Raw genomic sequence first — 22649 nt, forward strand, 5'->3', positions numbered from 1 at the left:
ATATATATTAAGAGTTGAGTACAAAAAAAATGATGCGTTGTTGGCAATTATAATACCTTCCAATGCTTTTGTAGAAAAAGAAACAAACACCTAAATTATAAAAAAAAGTGCGTAAAATATATTTAATTTATAAAAAAAAATCAATTTTCAAAATCTTAAAATTAACTAACATATTAAATTTCAATAACATAATAAGACATAAAAATTATAACTAAAACTAATCAATTGAAAAAAAAATAACATTCATGAAAATCAACTAAAAAATTTCATAAAAAATAATAAAAATCCTTTAAAAGCTGTTGATATAAATTTTAAATATTTTTAAAAAATGTCTTTTAAAAACAAAAAGTATATAATTAAAAAAAATACTAAATTTGAGATTTTTTTAATAAATTAAAAAAATTAACAACAACTAATAAACATAAACAACGACATAAAAAATTTTAGATATAAGATTTTCAATTTTTTTAATCTAAAAAATTTAAAAACTAAATTAAATAAAATTTTTAAAATTAATTTTTATAAAAATTAAAAAATCCCATGCGAAGCAGAGTAGCATTCTAGTTTTCATTTAAAAGGAACGTGTCATCACACTAACTTTGCTTTTGAAGCCTAAACTTATTCCTATTTAATCTTATGTGTATCTTTACGATTTTACCCTTGGAGTTGTTCATTACGAAACTCCCCCTTTTCCGTGTGATAAATCGTTTCAGATCTACAATCTCATCCGTCGAAATCGAGAAATCTAATCCGACGATTATTATTATTCCGGCCAACTGGGCCCAGAACGATCAGGGACGATCATCACGTACTAGTTGCCAAGTGACGTGACATCAGCCGTGACATGGCCGACTCCACAGTTTCCCAATCCGTAAACAGCCGAACAACAAAGTCAGATATTCTAGATTTAACCCCAAAATTCATGTGCTACGTGTCCGATTCCCATTGCCAAAAGACAACCATTACCCTTCTTCCGTTACTCTTTGATGTCCGATGAGTTATTTTGTCCCTTTTTTTCCCCTCTTTCTGCATTTTCTCTCTGATTTTCTCCATGTCCAAGCACGTACCTCTACTTACAACTCTTCTCTTTTGGCTTCCCGTATTTGTCGACACTAAAAGGAGAGTGTAGAGCCCTTTTTCCCTTTCAACATTCTTGATAAGGTTAGATTCATCTAAATCTTCTCTTGTCTTGGTGGCGAATTTTCTTTCATTTTGGGTTCTCTATTTGTGTGGTTTTGATTAATGGGTATTTGAATATGATGCTGATTAATGTTTTAAAGTGATTTATTTTAATTAATTATGGTGTTTTTACATCTTAGTCGAGTGGATCACGTTATTTCAATATGATACTGTACAAATTCAATCTAAATTTAGGGTTTTATAACAAACGATAGGACAGATCCAATAGCAGCTTCTGTTTGGGTTGCGAGAAAATTGGGGGAAAGGGAAAGGAAAATGTAAATGAAAATTGAGATTAACATGGTAAAAGTAAGAAACTTTATTAATTAAATAAAGCTGTCTTATCCTCTTGAGCCCTTACTTGGCGTTGGGTTAGATCGTTTTGGGGTTAAACTGTCTGATGTATTAGCAAGTTGGATTTTGTTTTACGTATTTCCTACTTGAAGAATTAAGCAATCAGATAGAGCTTGGATTATTTGTCCTTATTACTCTCAAAACATTTTAGTCCCTTTGTAAAGATTTACTAAACTATAGGATTTCTGGAATTGACGTGATCTCACTTGGGTATACTTTATTTTTATTGATGGTGGTCTTACTTTTCCATTTTAATTTCGTCATGGATATTTTGTCTTCTCTAAATTACTCTCGATTTACAGATTGAGGCTTCGCATGTTAACTGCGTGGGGAAAGCTACGTGCATTATCTTTATGTGCTTCTAGTAGTTTGTCTCACCATTACCGTGAATGTTAATATGTTGTTTATCCTAGAGTTCCAGAGTTTTTTACATTTAAGTCATCAGGAGTCCGTGACCCACTTGGAGTGGTTCATCTAAATGCCTGTCTCTGTTTAATTAGGTTATGGATGCTGGATAGTTTTATTCAGTGAGTTATTTAAGTTCAATATGTTGATTCTTTTTTATGAAGTATTGTGGTTAAGCTTTTAATTATCAAATAGTGCAATTTATGGTTGTCTTAGTATTTTTGTCCGTAATATCTGCATCTTCACCCGTGCATGTGTGTCACAGTGTAATTTGCAATGAAGTCTGGTTTCATGGTCTAATGACTGAAATGTTGTTCCTCTTTTACTGCAGTAGTGAGGGCCATGTGAGTTGTTTGAACTGGACTACAATATTGGCTTTTCAACAGGGATAAGCTTATTGGTTCTCTCAGTGTGCACAAGATGGGTAAATGCAAGGGTTGTGGGAAATTAGGAAGGATGCTGCCAGGGGATGGACCTGTGAATGCTTACCATTATGCTCTTTTGTGTTCCCCTGTTGTTTCTGTTTGGGATTGCATTGTCCGTAAAATGAGATATTCCTGCAGACCTGAGTGGGTGTAGTCTTGGTGTGTAATAATTATATTGTTATCAATAAGAAAATTAATTAGAAGTAGGTAGCATCAGAAGTTTGTTTTTAGAAGAAAAAAAAGGTAAAGGAAAAAAGACAGCTTCATAGGGAAATGCATATGATTTAGAGGAACCCTTTTAAAGAAAAAAATCGGAGCAAACAGAAGTCTTGGTTTAAAGCTTGTAAGTTTTCATGGATAACAAGGCCTGCAATATAGTGCAACCAGTAGTGAGAAAAGCAAAAAAGAAGCAGGTGAAGGATGAGTTGGATCGTATTAAACAGGCAGAGAAGAAAAAGAGGCGCTTGGAGAAAGCCCTTGCTACTTCTGCTGCCATCCGTTCTGAACTAGAAAAAAAGAAACAGAAAAAGAAGGAAGAACAGCAGAGGCTTGATGAGGAAGGTGCTGCAATTTCTGAGGCTGTTGCTTTGCATGTCCTACTTGGTGAAGACTCTGATGATTCGTGTAAGATTATGCTAAACAAGAAAGAGGGGTTCAACTGTTGGGATTATGCTAGCAATTTTGATCTATTTATGGGTGAAGGAAGAGCTTGCCTTCCCCATCAGACTCACACAAACTGTGAAGGGTGGGTCACTAATGCGTGTAGAGCTGGATGCCAGTGGACTGAGTTTGGAAATAGTGACTGGTCCTTCTCATATGGAGCTTATGGAAGGGATCTACATGCACCATGTTTTGAGGATGGAGGCTGGGGAAGTGCAGGACTTTCGGCTGGTCTTATTGCAGCTCAGGCTGTTTCAGCACTCCAGATTACAGAGGATGCAGAGGTCGACAGGATTGTCATCAACGGGATGTTGAGAAGCTAGACAACCGTTTTGTTGTTATGTTGCCATGTTGCCTGGAGTCTTTGCTCATAAGTCTGAATAATGGTGCTGTATATATTTTTCATCACTCTGTCAGTCATCTGTTTCTTGTACAGCTTCTTCAGTATTGAAGCTTGTTGCACTATCTTGCTCTCTGTTTACCATTTTATCAAATGGTCCATTTCTTGATAGTGTTCTTTTTCCTCAACATGAATGATTTCGAAGATACTTTTGAGGCATGAATTAACTGGCACTCACTATCTCAATGCATTGATACATGTTTTATTGTTAAGTGATTTAGAATGTTGTTGATTTATTAATTATTTGTTTTATTTCTCATTCAAGTTCATCTTTGCTTGTAATGCTTTTCTAAATTTTTATTACAATTTTGTGACTACTTTTAGGTACCATTTCCATACTTTTAACCATTCCTTTTTCCTTGATTGTTTTTCACTCGTGTGGTTGGGAATGGTGGGAACTGGGAAGGTAGTATCAATAAGACAAATCACAGAATGTGACACTGCGACGAGACTGACCGTGAAGAAATTAGACTAAGGCAATGATGTGCGTCCTCCTGGCTAACTTTTTCCCATGCTTTTATCAGAAATTCGACGTCCCATAATGAAAATGGAGCACGATTGTCCAATCCTGAATCTAAATTGACTGTAAATGAAGATAGGTTTTCAATAAATAAATAAAATTGTTCAATTAAGTAAATTAAAGCTTGTGGATAAACCTGAAAGTCTCTGTAAAACTTCCACTCCCACCCACTTACCCCCTCTCCCCAACTCTCGTGATGCTATAGTCGACAGAGAATGACTTGGCCTTTAGTTTGAGTACTTGAGTTGCTTACATCCCCCCGTTACTTAGATTGTACAAAGCCTTAATGCATTACATTCCCTAGCAAACATCTCCTTAAACCAAGTTTATTACCTTCCACAAATTGACTAGCACTACTACAACCTTATTTATCGTTAATTTACTAAAAAATTAATATCCTATTCATTGTTAAGTACGAATGTCACTCCCAGAGCCGAAAAGACAAGCAAAGTCTATTAATTTCATATAAGATAAGAAGAAAAAGTCATTGAACGTATATAGAGGAAGGTAAAGTGTATTAATTTTATACGAAAAGGTCACTAAATATATAAACATTGACATCATAGTACTAATAATTTGATTTTGCAAAAAGATATTAATGGTTGTTTGACAAATGATATCAAAGTCAATTTTTAACTTATTTTACTCAATGTCATATGTCTTAATAGTGATAAATAAAATAAATCAATCTAATTACTTAACAAAATATTGTGATAAAATACGGTGACAATCTAATCACACCAACACTCAAAAGGGGTGTAGGCAGGATAAAAATCGTGACAAGAACATCACAAAATTAGGTGGAGAAAAATGTCACCTCTGACATCCTTAAAAGGCAAAAGAAGTACGTTAATCCCACATTGAATAGAAAAAATATTACTAAACGTATAAACATTGATGCTGTTCCCTCCAATAAACCGATTTTGTAAGAAGAAAACGGCAAGTGACACTAACTCCTGCCTCGGGGTGCTAGTGCTTTGGATAGCTGTTGGGTTGTATCCAATCATTTCTTGCAGAACATATACAAGTAATTAGGAACAAGAATCACTTTATAAAAAGTTTGTACCATACAAATAGATTCAATTTTACCTACAAATTGGCTATCTCTAGCGGGAACAAATGAATAATGCCCCAAGCACCGCATCAGACTTTTCAGAGGAAAAACACCATTGGTTTTGACTTTGGAGTCTTCACAATGTACTTCAGTCCACGGGGCATGATTTGAAATTTTCAGTTGGGACAAGAAATGAACATTTTACATTGATACAGAATGAATAACTTCTTGATTGGCTATGCAGAGTTACAAGTAGTAAACAACAAAAGATGCTTCCAGAAAGCGTTTCCGTCAAATATTATGCCAAGAATTCTGTTGTAGTGGTTGTTCTGAATCTTGTGAATTCTGTTGCAATGGTCGTTCCACATCTTGTGAACCCAGTCGTCAAGGTCTTTCCGAATCTTGAAAATTTAGTCACATTGTCTGTGCAGAATTCTGTTGCCTTTGCTGGTGAAGAATATTGTCATCCAGAATCTCAATTTCAGAACTGCCAGATGGTTTGGCACCAGTACTGGCGAGGTTTTTAAACCAAGCTGTTTGCAATCTGGGGCTTCCTCTATTTGAATTGCCAGGGGAATCATTACCACCACTAGAACCAGAGGTAAAACCCACAAGGAAACGATATGCCACTTTGCTGGCTGATACTATCTCAGTCTTGGCTTGTCTCAACTGCAATAATTAACATGCAGCAATTTTAAGCAGTGACCCTAGCAAGGGCTTAAACTTCTAAGCTTTAGGACATTTCACGATTTCAGCCTCACAATTAGTTTGAGTTTTAGATAACTTTTTGCTGCAAACTTCAACACAACATGCATCAAAAACTAGAAAAGGAGGTGGAGGGAGAAGTGGGAAAGAACATTACTGCAAATTTTAATTTTTGTTTTAATGCTTGTGAATTCAGAATTGGAATAAAAACATAGATTGCATTTCAGCTTCAGGGCAATTTTTAAAGAAAATTTTAACACAACATGCACAAATGACTAGACAGCAAAAGTTGAGAAACAAGCAGAAAAAAAGTTACTGCAAATTTTATTTCGTAAGCATCTTCTATCCTTGCAATATCAAGATAATAATGTAGTGCCCAATCAGAAGATGCTATAACAACCTTTTTCTATGTTCACAAAGTTTCAAGGCAAGACACCTCCACAAGATGCCTTTGAGATAAACAAACAGTCCTAATAACAACTGAACACATAATGTAATAGTCATACACGAGTCAAGTGATATATAGAATGAAGCCAAAGTAATGTCAGGAATAAAGCTTAATAGCACATGCTTACCTGCACAACTGCATGCATCTATTACATTCAAAGTACAAAATATCTATTTTTGTAAAGTTCGGATGAGTATATGTTTGCAGGCACTGCTTGTTTAGTCCAATAAAGTTAAAAATTTCAACAGATTATAACAATCATGAATTAAAGAGGTTGCTCACCCGTAAGGCAGTGTTTTCTGCTATTTCTATAGCAGCATCACCAGCATTGGCAAAACGATTGACCCAACCTGTTAAAAAAGTTGTAAGAACAAGCAAGCCACTGTAAGTTGAAATGGCACTGACAGAAGATGCTCTATTCACTCTTACTGACCACATTTTATCTCCTCAAATTACAGCCAGCCATGGGCCTGCGTACCAAGTGAAACGAAAGTAATATGATTGCCCTAGCCCTCACACCCTAACACTAAGAATAAGGTAGGTAGCCCAAGCCAGACCATAAATTAGTTTTCTGTCTGATATTCAGGTTTATCACTAAAGAACAAAGACGATGGAACAGAAGCAGCAAAGTACTCAGCTCGTATTTGGCACTCACAAATTAATATTTGGTAGTAAACACAATATTCTCCACCACTTGACATCAAGAAAGGGCAGGCATAAGTTACATGAGGTAAGGCACAAAACAGTGTTTAGATATTGTACTTGATGGTCATTGAACAATTTTATGCAATCATGGAATAGCAATATTCATAAAATAAAAATAGGTATGAAACGAAGCCTTCCTCGAAAATTCAACTAAAAAGCTATATTAACGAACTTGGCCATCTGCCGGTGGGCTACAAAGTTGTAGGGATAGCAAAGCAGTAATCACTACGGATGCCTACAGCCGTTCAACTCAACTACAAGAATACAACAAATCTTAAGTTTACCCGGAAGCTTTTGAACACCAAGCCTTTTGCAGAACTCATCACAGAAGTGGTTGCAATTTTTGGATAACAAGTCATAGGAACTTCCAGGCCACTCTCTACTAAGTTCCCGCAAGATCTGGTTCACCTTGAATATTGAAAAGCTAGTTCTTCCCAGGACCATGGACTCACGATATGTATACATTGGATTTTTGCCAGAAGGACAACTAAAAACTCCAGACCCTTGCTCACAGAAGCCAAAAGACCATTCATCATCTCCATATACCTGCCAATATGCAAATAAAGTTAATAAGCTTGACAAAAAAATGGCATGAATAACAAATTTATGATAAAGAAAGTGTCATTAGAAGTTGACAACCAAAATGTTTACCCATTCTGACCGAATAAATACTGCTTGCAGCATTCACTTTGGAGAACTAATAAATCGTATGATATCCATATAAAAAATATATATATATATATATATATATATATATCTAAAGCTATCTGATTCAGTTTATTTCTGTTACGGTTTCAACAAAATTAGACTATAGAGACAACAATGGGCATGTAAAGAATGAGCAACAAGATTAATGACAAAACCAAAGCTAAATTGGTAAAAAGTGAAGATAACCATTGCCAGTACCCATAACTTTAAGAACTCAGAAGCGAACATGTTCCCTGTCTTTCCCACTAACATAATTTAGTTGCAAGATTCTCCAAGATAAGGTAACATATTGGCAAAATTTCTATGAATTCTTTCAAAAATAAAGCAAGAAATAGATATATATAATTCCCAAAGACCTAACATCTAGCTGCAAAATCCTCTTAAGGAAAAAAAAGCTGCAGAGCTTCACTTAAAACTCTGTAAAGACTACCATAGTCCTTTGCTCTGAAAAACTTTGGCCCCAGCTGAAGACACTCCATATTACTCAGAATTCTTTAGGTGAATTCCATATATTAAAAGGACATAAAATAAACTAATACTTTTCTCACGCTACAAAAGAAACAATGAAAATATAAGCCTTTACCCTGCAAGTAACCATGGATCCTTTCTTTGCAGTATTCTCTCTTCCTTCCTAGCTACCTTGAAAGCTTAAATTACTCCTTTTAAGCAAAATAAAGATCTAAAGCCCCCCTTTCTTTGATAAAATTCTTTATCTACATTATACAAGAAGACTTGAATGCACCAACCAAACAGTTAGATCTTATTTAAAATCACCATTTAAACATTTGCCACTTAACTAAACAAGTAAAACCCTAGATATACAACACAAAGCCAAAATTTTCCAAACCAGAAACCCTAGATCTCGTTTACCCACAACATGAAAGAATGCAAAAGAAATGCAAAATTCAAGAAGAGCGTGAGAAAGATGGGACCTGAACGGCGCTGTGGAAGATGCCGCCGAGGCCGATTCCGTCCTTGAAGACCTTGTTGATTTGAACAATCGTGCTGTTCGTTTTATCCGATCCACTGTTCGTCACATCATATATATGTAATATCACCTCCGTCATCTTCACCCCAAAACGCTAACCTCTCTCCCTCTATGGTTTCGAATTTTTACACACAACAGAAAACCCTAACCCATACTCCCTTTAAGCTTCGGAATCCAACGATTCAATTCGGTTCCAAAAAAATAAGCTTCCTCACTCTTTTGCACTTTGCTTTTTCGCTCTCTTTTGGAATTTAATGTACAATTCTTTTAGATAAAAGTGGGGGTTTTTTTTTTTTTTGGGGAGGGGGAGTCTCAAGATTCGATTAGAGAGAGAAAGAGAGTTTCTTTTTAATGTTTGAAAAGCTATTATCGCCCGGCGTTTCCGTTACTAAGCAAGAAGAAAGACATTCTAGGGGTCAATGACGGGAATTTTGAAATGGCCCTTGGAAGTTGATAAAAATTACGGAAAGGAGGGGCCTGGGGTAGATAGTTAGTCATGTCTATTCCAATTTTTTACTACGGTCGGGCACTGAGTTGGATTGGATGCCCCTCTCCCAGACACGGACGTCTTCTTATGAAATTATCTCTTTGCCCTCCTCGGTCCTCGTTTTTGAACTCTGAAGTAATAGCCCCGCCTCTCTCTAACTCTCTTTCAGCAGTTTTGTGCAAAAATTAAAACCAAATATTTTAAAAAAAATTTTTAACCTTTAGAAAAAAAAAATGAATTTCACTACATTTTGTTGATTTTGCCTGCAAAGTGAATGGTAGTGTAGATTTTAGGCCAAAAATATAAAAAACGTTAATTTATAAAAATAATCCATATATTATTTTTAATTTGATTAAAATAATGCAAAATATTTCTTAATATAATAATAAGTTATTCTTAAACAATAATTATGGATCCAGAATAAAGGGTGAATGCAATGAGTGTGCATTTGTGGGTCAAAAGCTACAGAAATGTTTTTTTGTTTATTAAACTAAAAGTGGAAAAGTAGATTAAAATGAATGATATTCATAACGATGAAGACTCAAAGTGGGAGTAGGTAAGGCTGACGGGCGGCCAACCTTCTTCCTGCTCCCACCCAGAGTGCACTTCCTACAAAGAATGTAGGTACAGTTTGACTAGGGCCCATTGGCCATTAGGCATCAGCATTTGCCCCCTCTGCACTTCATTACCTCCTCTGTACAACACAGTGCTAGAGATTGAGACTTTTGTTTCGATCAGAGCCTTTCACAGTGAATCTCCTCTCCACCAAGTTTTTCAGCAGAGCCACTGTCTGCCACCCAATTCATGTTGGAATTTCCCATTTATTTTACCTTATCTGGAAAAATCCAAGTACCATTACATAAGTTTACCTGTACATAAATTTCTTATTCTATAGCATGCACTAACCCATTTCAAACTTGAAAAAACGTGATTATAAATAAGGCTTAACTCGACAGATAAATGAAGTTTAGAGCACAAATTAGAAATCAATATTCTTTATCTTAAAAAAGGAAAGTAAAAAAGGAAAAGGGATTCCTATTGGCATGTGCTTTTCTTTTTTTTAAAGGACACGATGTCACTGGTTAGGTGAGCCAGTTGTCTATCACTGCGTGTCTTGAATTCACAGTTGATATCAGCCAGAGGAAGTCTACGGATAGATATACTTTTGCTGACAACTTCAGGAGAAAAATACAAACTTCATGGTTCACATTCAAGCTTTATCGTGAACAGTTTTAATATTCAGTATTTCACGTGGTGGCAAAGTTAATAACACTCCAAATACTAGTACTAAACTACTATCAGTAACAATTAAGCAAGCACTAGAGGTTTCTTGCAGCTTGAATTAGGGCACATGGAAGTCACAAGGGCAAGAAACCATTATATGAGGTGTTGCCTTACTTTATCCTCAAATGATCTGAATGTGTCTACAATGTTAAACAGGCTCTTTATTCTCGGTTTCAGGTTTTCAAAAGTTCATTTTAACCAGTACTGATCACTACTGACTCGACTTTCATGCAAGTATCCAAATTCAACATCAACATAATCAGGCTTTAAGTTAGCAACTCAACCAATAAAAACAAGTTGGGAGGGGAGAGAAATCTACAATTCCTTTAGGATCACAACAGTCATCTATATCCTAAATATACAACAATCTGGATTCTTAAGGAAAAGAAAAGAATATAAACCTCAACTAAAACTTCCAATATATATATATATATATATTGATTCTAGGAGAACTAATTGAGAATGAGAAGTGACCTTGATTGTATCTATGCAGCATTGACTGTTTAAATTATCTGCCTTCATTCGTCATCAATTGTGAAAAAACATCGCTTGTTGTTAAGTCTGAACAACCAGTACCATCATCTCTCTCTGTCCTAGCATTGCTAAATGGAGTAACACTGGATGTTGGACAATCCATTCCATTCATGTTGCTGCCTTCACGTGGTTCTTCTGGCCCTGATTCTTGAAGCTGAAGTGCATACTCCAAATTCCATAAGACATCACCCATGGTTGGCCTATCAACACCGTAATCAGCCAAACATTTCTCAGCTGTTTCTCCATATTTCTTCAAACAGCTAGGTTTTATTTGTCCCACAAGGTGGGGATCAATAATTTTCCTAAGCATTCCTTTTTTCCGCCACTGCATTGCCCATTCTGCTAAGTTCACCTGCTCCCTAGCAAGCAATGGATCAACAGCGGGCCTAGCGCAAAGTACCTCAAAAAGCACAACCCCAAATGAATAAACATCTGATTTATCAGTAAGTTGCTGTCTCCGAAAATACTCAGGATCAAGATACCCAAAGCTACCCTTTACCCCAGTGCTTACATGGGTTTCATTGAGACATGGGCCAGATCTTGAGAGACCAAAGTCAGCAACCTTGGCCACATAATTTTCATCAAGCAATATATTAGTAGATTTAATGTCGCGATGAATGATACCTTGTGCTGAACCGGTATGAAGGTAGTGAAGACCTCTAGCTGAGCCAATGCATATTTCAAGCCTTTGCTTCCAAGACAAAGGAGGATATTTTGAACCATATAAATGATTCTTCAATGGCCCTTTTTCCATATACTCATAGACTAGTATCATTTCTGACTGTTCTTCACAATACCCAACAAGTGAAACAAGATGCAGGTGACGAATCTTCGACAAAATACTTATTTCAGTCTGGAATTCTGGAAGACCCTGCCTTGATCCACGGACACCTCTCTTTACAGCAACCTTAGTATTGTCTTTAAGGACCCCTTTGTAAACCATACCAAATCCACCCATTCCAATAATTAAACTCTTGTCAAAATTGTTAGTTGCTGTTTGAATGTCAACAAAAGGGATTCTCAAGCTGTGATAACCATTAGGACCTTGAGATGTTGTAACAGTCCCTTCAGACATTCTACTATATGAACTGGCCCCATAAACACATAGCGGTGTCCAACCAGCACTTTCTACACGTCTGGGTGGTTTTGGTTTCTTCTTCTTGCACTTAAATGCAAGCAGAACTGAAGCTGCAGCCAAACAAAAGATAAGAAAGCCTCCAAAAATAAAACCCACCAAAATCCAAACGTTTTTCCTCTTAGACCCAGCATGCAAACCTTTAAGATTTACCAACCTCATGATCTCTACCCCATTTAGAATGGCATTAATTTTTGAAGGAGTGCTCAAATCTGAAGGTCCAACACTTACACGTACAACCCCTGAATCATCCGAATGTGCAACAAAATCTAAGTAGACCGGTGACGAAAGAGCATGATATGTAAGCATCGACAAATCCAAATCCCGATAAGCGGAGTAATCATTGATGTACACATTGAAGTACAACAGATTAAGTGCAGGACTGACAATATCACAAAAATGCAACCTAACTAAGTGTGGAGCACCAAGTGAACCTACTGGAAAGTCCCAAGTGATATTGAACCAACCATTCAATGTCAAATTATCCCTGTTCATCTGCTGTGCAGTCATATAAACACTGTCCGGGGCAATTTCACGGGTTGCACCCCCATTCTGATAATTTGGTACATGAGTGGCAACTGCTCGTTTTGCAGCAGGTTTAAACACAAGAAAGCCATCATCAGGGATCCAAGTTCTCCATAAAGTGTCATTAAAAGGAGTTAGCTTTAAACCACCAACATTAATCCTATGAATAGTCTCTAAAACCCGCGATGTTAAGTTCTTGTACTCTTCAATTCCGTCACCACTAACCAACTTAGCTCCATCATCAATAATATAGTCTTTAGGAACTGAAAATACCTCAATTGCATTTACAAATGCAAAACCAGAATCACCTACAGGACTAAACTTAATTTCAAGAACTTCACCATCTATTTTCAATATGTACTCTTTAAGCAGCAAATTGTAAGCACTAAAACCACTCAGTAACAAGAAGCCATTAGCCACAACATTGAATCTGGAAGATGCTAAGTTAAAATTTTGAGCTTGAAATGGGGAGAAATGGAGACGTACCAAGTGAGTCCCTGTCCCGTTTTTCTTGATGTTGAACTTATAGCTCGAGTCAGTGGTGAAAACGCGAGCCGTATGGTATAAAATGGGTGAATTTGGAGATGGGTTTCGGTCCGTGAGTGAAACGGATCGCTCTGCCGAGAGGGAAACTGAACGTTTGGCTGAATCAGCTATAAAAATGCGGTTATAGAATGAAGTGTTGCCCCTTGATCCACAGTTGAGGAGGAAGTTGTTTGTGGGTAGGAAAGATGTAGAGATATAAAGGAGTGAAAGGAGAGTTAGAAAGAAAAGGTGAAGCCTTTGGGTATCCATGGAAGGTGGCTTAAAAAGATTATTTTGGGTTCTTCAACAGATAAAGAGAGAAAATCTAACACATTGGAATATATAATGGTAAAGCGTTGAAGAAGAGAGACAGCGTTTGAAGAACTGGATCGCAGGAGCTTTCATTTAGAGTTTTGAGAAGTGGGAGACACTGGATTTGGCCCTGGAAATTGATGGTTTTTCTGGAATATATCAAAGCATTTTTTTTTTGGACCGTTCACATTCGTGCAAAGTACTCTTTTAGCAATTGTGGATGATAAATAGGAGAAATAATTGCTTTTTTTATCCCAAGTATGGTCCAGCGGAGCATGCGAAAATCCCCACCAAAATACCTTTCAGTTCATGCCAAGAAACAAGGACCAGAACATGTAGAAACGAAATAAATTGAACATTTATCTTCCGATCTAGTGCTAAGAAGATTTTACAAAAATATAAAAGTTCTGATTTCCAATTAAAATCTCTTTTTCTTACTTGTAAGAGTTCTACCTTCTTTTGAACTAAAATAAAAAATAAAAATTAAATTAAACTTTTTTCCCTGCCCACTATTTGCTTGCTGAAGGCATTGATGACACCACAAGACTACGTAACCTTGCTCATTTTGACAAGTTTTAACTATCTTTTTTTTGTACTCTCTTTTCGGATTTTACACATAAAAATCAAAATTTCTCTCTTACCATGAACATCTAAATTTTTAGTAATTAAATTGTACAATTTACCTATAAGATTTTACTTTGAGCATCGGACAAATTGCTATTTGAATTTTTTTTTTACAGGCCTATAGTTTAAAAAATAAAAGAATAGGTTGCAAATATGAATTTAAATTTCAATCCTGATTGATATATTATTTTATGAATTAATTAAGTCTTAAATTATAATAAAAAATACCTTCCTTGGGGCCGCATTATGGATTATTTATCTCATCCCTAACATTAAGCAGCACTGCTACGCTTAGGTATGACTACTTCCGTTTTTATTGTTGCATTTATGCATCACATGTCTAAAAATTTATTGCATAAGTTAATGTAAAGTCCCTGAACTTTAAATTGGAAGAGAAATGGGGCTGCTGTTGCCTGTCTTCCATTTTCGTTTCAGAGTCTCAGGGCTGAGTTTCCGAAACTTACATAATACTAATACTTTTTTTTTTCTCACTGGCATTCCAACAATGGCTCCTGCAAAAGCTTAGCAGATACATCATTATTTTCCCTTGAGAATAGCTGTACAGTTTTTAGCGACAGAAGTTTTTACGCGTCGAAAATGAATTATTTCAATTTTTACAAGTTTCCAAATCCCAAATGGCGTGGAGCAAAGTGACAGGTCTTCTTCCGCCTTCAATCTTCCCAAGAAAATAAACATGGTTTAAATAATCAGACACACCATGTCAATTCAAAAAAAAAAAAAAAATCGTTTTACCAAAGAAAAAATATATATACTGACTGTTCGGGTTGGTCGGCAAATCCTTCCAAAAATACAAAAAATGTGAATAATATTTATGCCATCGGTTTTGCTCTTCCAAAATATTTAGTTAGGGATATAAATGAATAGAATGATAATCAATAATTATTAGTTTATATTTATTTATTAAATTTAATAAATAATTATAAAATAAATTATAAATATAATAAAATTTATTTGTATTATTTATTTTTATTTATATTTAAAAGTGTAAATAAACAGAACTTTAATAAATAATTCATAAACAAATTTAATTAATATTTATAAGTTTATTTATTAAATTTAATAAAATATTTTTAAAATTATTAATTAAATAAATAAATTACAAATATAATAATATTTGTTTTTATACTGAAAATAATGATTGTTTTAAAACTAAAATTTGCGTTGTATTTTCATTTTTCAGTTGTAAATTAATAATAAAAGCAGAGAGTAATCAGATAAGATCCCAATTCCCTTCTTGGCAAAAAAAAAAAAAAAAAACCAGATAAATAAAATCGATAAGATCCCGTTTCAAATATCAGGTAACAGCTGGCAGGCAAATATAAAAAAAAAAAGTGTTCGTCGTCGTCGATAGCGATAATAACACGAAATCAAGTCGTGATTGGAGAACGCTTGTGCTTGCCAGGCCAACGATAAAATGGAAGTTACGCCGAAAAATTTAGACCAAGAATTAAAATGGTCGGTGTGGTGCTCTAATTAAAATAATATTTAAGCTTTTTTAAAATTGTTTTAAAATTTTTTAGAATTTAAATTTTTTTTAATATTAATATTATAATTGATAATATTTTGTGAATTAATTTTTTTAATACGTATTAATATTTTATTAGATATTTATATTATATCATATGATGATTAATAAAATTAATTTTAAATATTAAAATGAATAATAAAATTAAAATATTAATAATTTTATTTTTTTAAATATCAAATTGATAAAAATGTGTATAATATAAATGTCAAATATATATTTATTTTTTAAAATTTTTAATTTATCTTTAAACTCTTTTCTTTACTACTTATCTAATTGAAAATGACATAATTTATATTAATTCTCTTGAACTTATAATATCTAAATACTAATTTCAATAATATATTAACTGATTTAAAAATTATTTAATATTTAGATAAAAATTTTTAAGTGAAAATTTTATAAATTGTTTTATTAAAAATGATTAAATCAAAATTAAAATAATAAATTCAAAATAATAAATTCAAAAATTTTATTATATAAATTAAATGTGTAAATTTTGAAATATTAATAAATTTTTATATATCTCTTAAATGATTTTTTAATAAGAGTTTTGATAAAAATTTTATCATTGAATAAATATTAACCAAATTTAAATTATAAATAATATTTTTAATAATTTTTTATATATATTATTGATCTTTTCATTATTAATATAAATAATTTTTTAAAATTTTTAACTAAATTATTTATATTAAAAAATTTTATAAATTTCGACTAAAAGATTTCATTTAATTCGCAGCTACGCCAAGTGGTACTACTTTTCACACCTTTGCTAAATCCAGCCTCGTCACTCTTTTATTATGACAAGAAATTGGTGGTGGGGTTTGCCAAATTCGTTGAAATTTTTTAGTTGGTTGGTGGATATGTCACTTTCTCAATCAACAATTAATCATGAATTTGCTCTCAAATTAGAATGCTAAAACAACGTTTTCAACCTCAATCATTGAATTAAGGAATGCCTTGTTTTAACTGTGTATGCGAGGCATTGATGGTGCTTAGATGTGACGCAGATTGTTGGGGCTATGGTTGCCGACAAATGTGAATATTTTTACAAACGTTTCTCAATTTTGTATTGTTCGCCGAGAATGCTATAAAGATTGCAGTTTGTGTGACAAACACATAATTGATCAAAGCATTTGACGAAGGTTTGAATATTTTTATTTGTGTTGAGCTTTGAGTTAAGAACAGATATGGAATCACATAAGAAAGAAGAGAATGGTGAGAAGTAAAAGCAAGTGTTTATATTTCAACGTGTAAATCATAGATCGATATGAAAAAATATATACATAGGAAATTGAGAATTCCAATGCATAAGTCAAAGGTATGAAAAAAGGTGAAAAAAAAATAAATAGAAAGTTGAGAATAATGTAGGATTGAATGATATTTTATAGTACTTGAATATTCATATTTATAGACAAAAAAAAATGAGACACTTAAAGGATAAAAGTGGCATGACTGAATTAACATAACTCTGAACACGTCAGGTCGATTCAAATATTTAAAATGTTTTTGATTATTTATTAACAATCTCTAATAAAGAGATAAGATTTGGTTATCTTTTTAACCATTAAATGCTCTCTAACATTTTTTTTAATTTAACTATGTTAAGAAAGATTAACTCATTTAACCCAAATATCTATCCATTTAAATCCATTCAATTATTAGTAATATTGAAATATATAAATAAAATCAAGTTTAAGTAAATTAATCATTTCATGTTGTACTAAAATGTTAACAAAAATTATGTAGTTATCCATAATATAATAGTAGAGTAAAATTTTTATTTTTAATAACAAACATTCAAAATTTAATAGTTTCAAATATAAAAAATATTGACACAAACCTAATTACTTAAACAGGTTAGTTTGTAATTCTAAGCATTGTTAAACTTGTCGAACTAAACATTTTTGTTAGAAAAACAAATTCGGACAGTGTTACAAGTTCTTGAAATAATTTTGATTTTGAAGTTGTAAAATCATAATATATCAGCACAAATCATATATAATATTATATTATAATATACATAAAAATCTAATAAGATTTATTTATGTGAAAATTTAAATGGATGGTTTTTCTTTTTAATACGTAGGAAAATTCTTAATTTTTTTTTCTATATAATGACATGTAAGATATTTTCTAATTTAAGATATTTATCAAAAAAATATACATGTAAAAATTATTTAATTATACAAAATTTTAAAATTTAAGTAAAAGACCAATTCAATTATTTTTAAGTTGTTAGCAATAAAATCTAATTTAAATATATATTTTTAAAAAATATATTTCCAAATAATCTAAATATATATATATATATCTTTTTTAATTTAAAATTTTCAAATATAGTAGTATCATGTGACCCTATATAGCCACTTAGCCAATGTGGAGATGATTGTGTCAAACCTCATGGAAAGTTCAAGGAAATAGAAGATGAGATCTCCATGGTGCTTTTAATGAAACCATCGACATGTTCACTCAAAATAATGAAGCCTCGGAGGCCATGGTGGAGGTAATGTACAAGGAGATGAAAAAGCTCAAAGGGGAGCTCATGGCATACAAGGTAGCCATTAGGAATGGTGTGCTAACTATAACAATAAAGCTTAAGTGGAGGTTCTTAAGCCAAAGAACTACAAGAGAGCTAGGTTCATAAAGGATGTGGGCAATTTTCTATGGGAAATGAAACAATACTTCCTAGCCATTGGTATTGAAGAGGATGGCACTAAGGTAAGCACAACCTCAATGTATTTGGTTGACATTGCACTATTATGGTAAAGACATAGGTGTGATGATGTGAGCCATGAAAGGGTTATTGTCTAGACTTAAGAGGAGTTTAAGACAAAGTTTAAGTAGTAGGTCTACAAAGAATATGCCAATGATGAGGCAAGGGTGAAGATGCATAAGTTTAGTCAAAGAGGCAAAGTGCGAGATTATGTTCAAGAGTTTTTAAACTTAATGCTTTAGATTTCAAACCTTTAAGATAATAAAGGTCTTTTTTTTTTCATGGACGGATTCAAATCGTAGGCCAAGGACAAGTTGTAGCGAAAAGGCCTTTAAGGATTTGGCCAAAGCCATGGTAGCTGTTGAATCCTTAGTAAAGATCTAGCCATAAAAGAAGTCTAAGTCATTCAAGTGTAAAGGTAACGACAAAGGTTAGGGAAACAGAAACCAACAGTCCAAAAATAGGTACAAAACTCAACAAACAAAGAATGGTCAAGGCAAGCCACCAATTTGGAAATGGAGGCCAAGGCAATGGAACAACAAGGATCAAAAGCCACTTACTTGCTACATATGTAAAGGTTCACACTTATCGTAAGACTAACTTAAGAAAGCCAAGTTGTATACCATAATAAGGTAGATGATAGGACAGAGAGGGAAATCATGAAGCTTGGCTCGATTGTATTGAATTTAGTCTAAGCAAAGGGGTACCGAAAGCAAAAAAGATTGATGTTCATCGACATGCTTGTTGCGAGTAAGATGATATGGATATGGGAGCATATCATTTATTTATATATGAAAATACAACCCAAAAGCTAAACCTAAAGGTGCAAAAAAAGGTTAACATAATTAAAACAGTCAATTCCAATGAGCTTTCAATAATTAATGTAGCACATAAATTGGAGCTATAACTTGGTGAATGGAAAAGCAAAGAATCTGTTAAGGTAATTCTTCTAAATGATTACGAATTTGTTGTTGGTTAAGAATTCCTTGATCAGATAAATGCACTTGTTGTGCCTTTTACCAATTGTATTTGCATATTAGACCATTGATATCCATGCATTATGCTGGTGAGACGAGAATTAAGGTTAGGGACTAAAATGTTGTTTGCCATACAATTGATCAAGGGAATGAGCAAGAATGAAGATTTTTGGCAGTTTAAGGATTAGATCAACTAGTTCTATTTAGAGTATGTGACAAGGGTGTTGTAAGATTAGGTGAGGAAGAGTGTCACAACCTACGACACTTTCTCTACAAAGGTCTACTATAAGGCCCAGGCACCATCAAAAGATTCAGTTAGAAGGGTTTAGGCCCTACGTTTGCAAAAGACACAAATGTTGCCTACACAAACTCTCTAGCCTAAGAGAATTGCTTCTAGAATGGCACCAAACGGAGTAGGCCCAGATGCAAACTCTCCAGGCCTTAGCAGACCCAATGTGCTAAAGTTTCTAGAAGAATCTGGAGACTGACCAAGCTAGGATAGTTTTCTGCATAATTTGAACTCTTTAATATATATCTCATGTTACTTCATTGTAATCTTGGATTCTGTAATAACCATTGGATTGAGTCAATCTTGACTATTGATTTATGGAGGCTTTAACTATAAATAGAGAGACTTTTCACCCTCATTTTATGTACAAAAACACTTGAGTAATACAAGTCTAGCCTTCTTATTTTAAAGTGCCTTTCAATTGTTCTTTTGAGTACTTACTATTCTAGAGTGTTTTAGGTTTACTTAGGCATACAAGAAAGAAGTTTCCAACTTAAGGCCGCATAAAGCATTGGCATAAGTCACAGGCCCGTGACAGTAATAGGTTTTTGAATATTATTAATATATTTTTTTAAATATAAAAATCTAACATGTAGTGATATTATAAAATAGATTTCTTAATAATTTAAATATGTCATTTTAATTTTGAAATTTTAAAATATAATTTGTATTTTTAGAAATTTTATAGTAATTCTTTATTATTTGATTATTTTTAAATTTAAAAAGACTAAATATCACATTCATTAGAAGATAATTTATTCTTTACTATACTTTTAATGTTAATCCTATTTTACTATTTTTTTCTTCAACTTTTTTGCTTGCAAAGAAATGGGTTTTTAACCTATGAGATGCATAAAATTTTTTATTATATTTTTATAACTTTTTGACATATGAGATACAAAATCTTTTATTTATTTTTTATAATATGTGCATCCACATGTTACAAAATTAAAATCAATATTTTTTTATTTTTAAAATATTTATGAAAACTTTTAATATTTTGTTTATTCCATATTGTATGCATGGATTTTATAAAATTTTTTTGACAATTTATGGATATTGGAGTGGAGAAAGAATATCCATTTAGCACAATAATGACTCTTTTGAAGTATTTTGACAATTGAAGGTAAAAAATATCGATTTCATTATATAGACATTGTTTGTTGGTTTTATTTATTTATTTAGAAAAAGAAAGTATAAGCTTATTTTAATTGTTGCGTTTTTCTTTTATTTTTTTAATTTATAAATAAAGGCAAATGACTAAAATGTAGTACTAATTCTAATATAACTTTTTTATATAAAAGAAAACTCATGTTTATTTATTTGAAATTAATTTTTTATAATTTAATTCTTTTATAATATTATTGTTTTTTCTGAAAGCGAAGCATATGTAGTAAAAACAAAAAGCAAACTTTTTTACCTTTGAAGTCAATTATAAAATTCTGTGAATGAGAATGAACACTTTCTCATTGAAACCTTTTTATAACAAATATTTAAAATAATTGTTTAAAGTTTAATACTATTACTTAAAATTAAAAACTATTTCATTTCAGCTTTTACACAATTTTGAATCAAATATAAAGTTTAAAATAAGTATGAAAATTAATTTAACAAATCTTATTGATGTTGAAAATAAAGATATTATTAAAACTTATGCAAAAAATGTACATATAAGTAAGCTATCACACATATTATTTAAATATTTTAAATCATTATTTTTTTCTAAATAAATAAAATATATCTTAAAATTATATTAACTTACAAGTTTATAAAAAAGATTACACATCATAGAAATGACACAAATTTACTAAAATTAATTTGAAGTGATGAAACTTTTAATTTTCAATTTAATATTTTATTGGGGTATTCGATAATATTATTATATATAATCTTTTAGGTATTTTATTTTTCCTTAAATATTATTATGGATATTTGATATTTTAATTGAAAATTTTTTAATTGAAAATTTTAATATTATTATGTTTTGATATTTTAATTATATTATTTGTAATTTGCACATATTAAACATGTAGGTCATATTTGATGCATAGAATGATAGATAAGATAAAATGATAATTATCTTATATTATGTTTGGTTTGTATTTAACGAAAATGATAGGATTGTAAGGAGGATTAATCATCCTCTTAACATACGATGATTCAATCCTTTCAAACTGAAAATGACTATTTTTAATTCATGAGATTTAATTTACATGTCCTATTATACCTTTAAAATTTACATCAATAATTCAAATTGTATAAACTTTGAATAAGTGTTATTTTGATCAATAAATAAATTATTCTATCCTAATCCTTGTATATATCAAACACAAGATAGTATAATATTATTTAATTTAATGCTAATTATAATATCATATTATCTTATCCAATAATAATTTTATACACTAAATATACCCTAGGTCATGTTTGATATACAAAATTATGATAGGATATGATAAGTTGATATTATAAATAGGAATAGATTAAATAATGTCATCCTATTTTTTATTTGATATATATAAGAATTAAGATAGGATAATTTATTTATTGGTCAAAATTATCTTTTCTTAGAGTTTATATAATTTAAATTATTGATATAATTTTTAAAGGTATAATAGGATATGTAAATTTAATTTTATAGATTAAAAATAATTCTCTCAACTTTAGGAGAATTGAATAATTATATACCAATAGGATAATAATCTTACTTGTAACCTATTCTTTTAATTAGATACAAATCAAATATAATATAAAATTATTATCATACTATTCTATCCATCATTCTATACACTAAATATGATATTAAGAAATTAAATAATATTAATTTATATTTAAACATATTTAAATAAATAAAAATAATTTGTGCATTACAAGGTAAACAACTACTTGTCACCCTATAACACTTTCCAAACTTAGAAACAATAAGAAAAAAAAAGCTGGGTACGGGACACACACACACAATATACCATGTTGTATTACTCTTAAATTTATCAATTCAATTGCCTTTTTATAGTTACATTATGGTGTTGTGTTAATGCAGATGAGCAACATTTACAAGAGCATTGCTTTAACCAAACGATATATATATATTTTTTGACCTTTTTTCTTGCCATTGGGATGCTAGTATCGATGAACTTGTAA

At 32.0% G+C, this 22649-nt stretch overlaps 2 protein-coding genes and 1 pseudogene across 4 annotated transcripts; 1 reads left to right on the forward strand and 2 right to left on the reverse strand.

The window, feature by feature from the left end:
- Window positions 1-992: 992 nt before the first annotated feature.
- On the forward strand, window positions 993-3534 carry LOC111280893 (uncharacterized). Of its 2 annotated transcripts, none has more exons than XM_089746376.1 (2): window positions 993-1161; window positions 2270-3534. In XM_089746376.1, the coding sequence occupies exon 2, from the start codon at window positions 2717-2719 to the stop codon at window positions 3344-3346; it is 630 nt and encodes a 209-aa protein (XP_089602502.1). In that variant the 5' UTR covers window positions 993-1161; window positions 2270-2716; the 3' UTR covers window positions 3347-3534. The 2 variants fall into 2 exon arrangements, with proteins under 2 accessions (XP_089602502.1, XP_022724160.2); XM_022868425.2 differs by having other exon boundaries at window positions 2273-3534.
- Window positions 3535-4974: 1440 nt separating this feature from the next.
- Window positions 4975-9035, reverse strand: LOC111280883 (uncharacterized). Its single transcript, XM_022868416.2, has 4 exons — window positions 8496-9035; window positions 7140-7401; window positions 6433-6500; window positions 4975-5666 (listed from the first exon to the last, which is right to left on the reverse strand). Exons 1-4 carry the CDS (start codon window positions 8628-8630, stop codon window positions 5412-5414), a joined length of 720 nt encoding a protein of 239 aa, XP_022724151.1. The 5' UTR covers window positions 8631-9035; the 3' UTR covers window positions 4975-5411.
- Window positions 9036-9543: 508 nt separating this feature from the next.
- LOC111280872 (putative receptor-like protein kinase At5g24010 pseudogene) lies at window positions 9544-13549 on the reverse strand (annotated as a pseudogene). Its single transcript, XR_016329153.1, has 2 exons — window positions 10797-13549; window positions 9544-9873 (listed from the first exon to the last, which is right to left on the reverse strand). The product of XR_016329153.1 is annotated as a putative receptor-like protein kinase At5g24010 pseudogene (transcript).
- Between the last annotated feature and the right edge of the window lie 9100 nt (window positions 13550-22649).

Source organism: Durio zibethinus, chromosome 17 (genome assembly GCF_047325235.1).
Source record: "Durio zibethinus cultivar Kanyao isolate XHJ-2024 chromosome 17, ASM4732523v1, whole genome shotgun sequence".
In the NCBI taxonomy this organism is placed as follows: domain Eukaryota; kingdom Viridiplantae; phylum Streptophyta; class Magnoliopsida; order Malvales; family Malvaceae; genus Durio; species Durio zibethinus.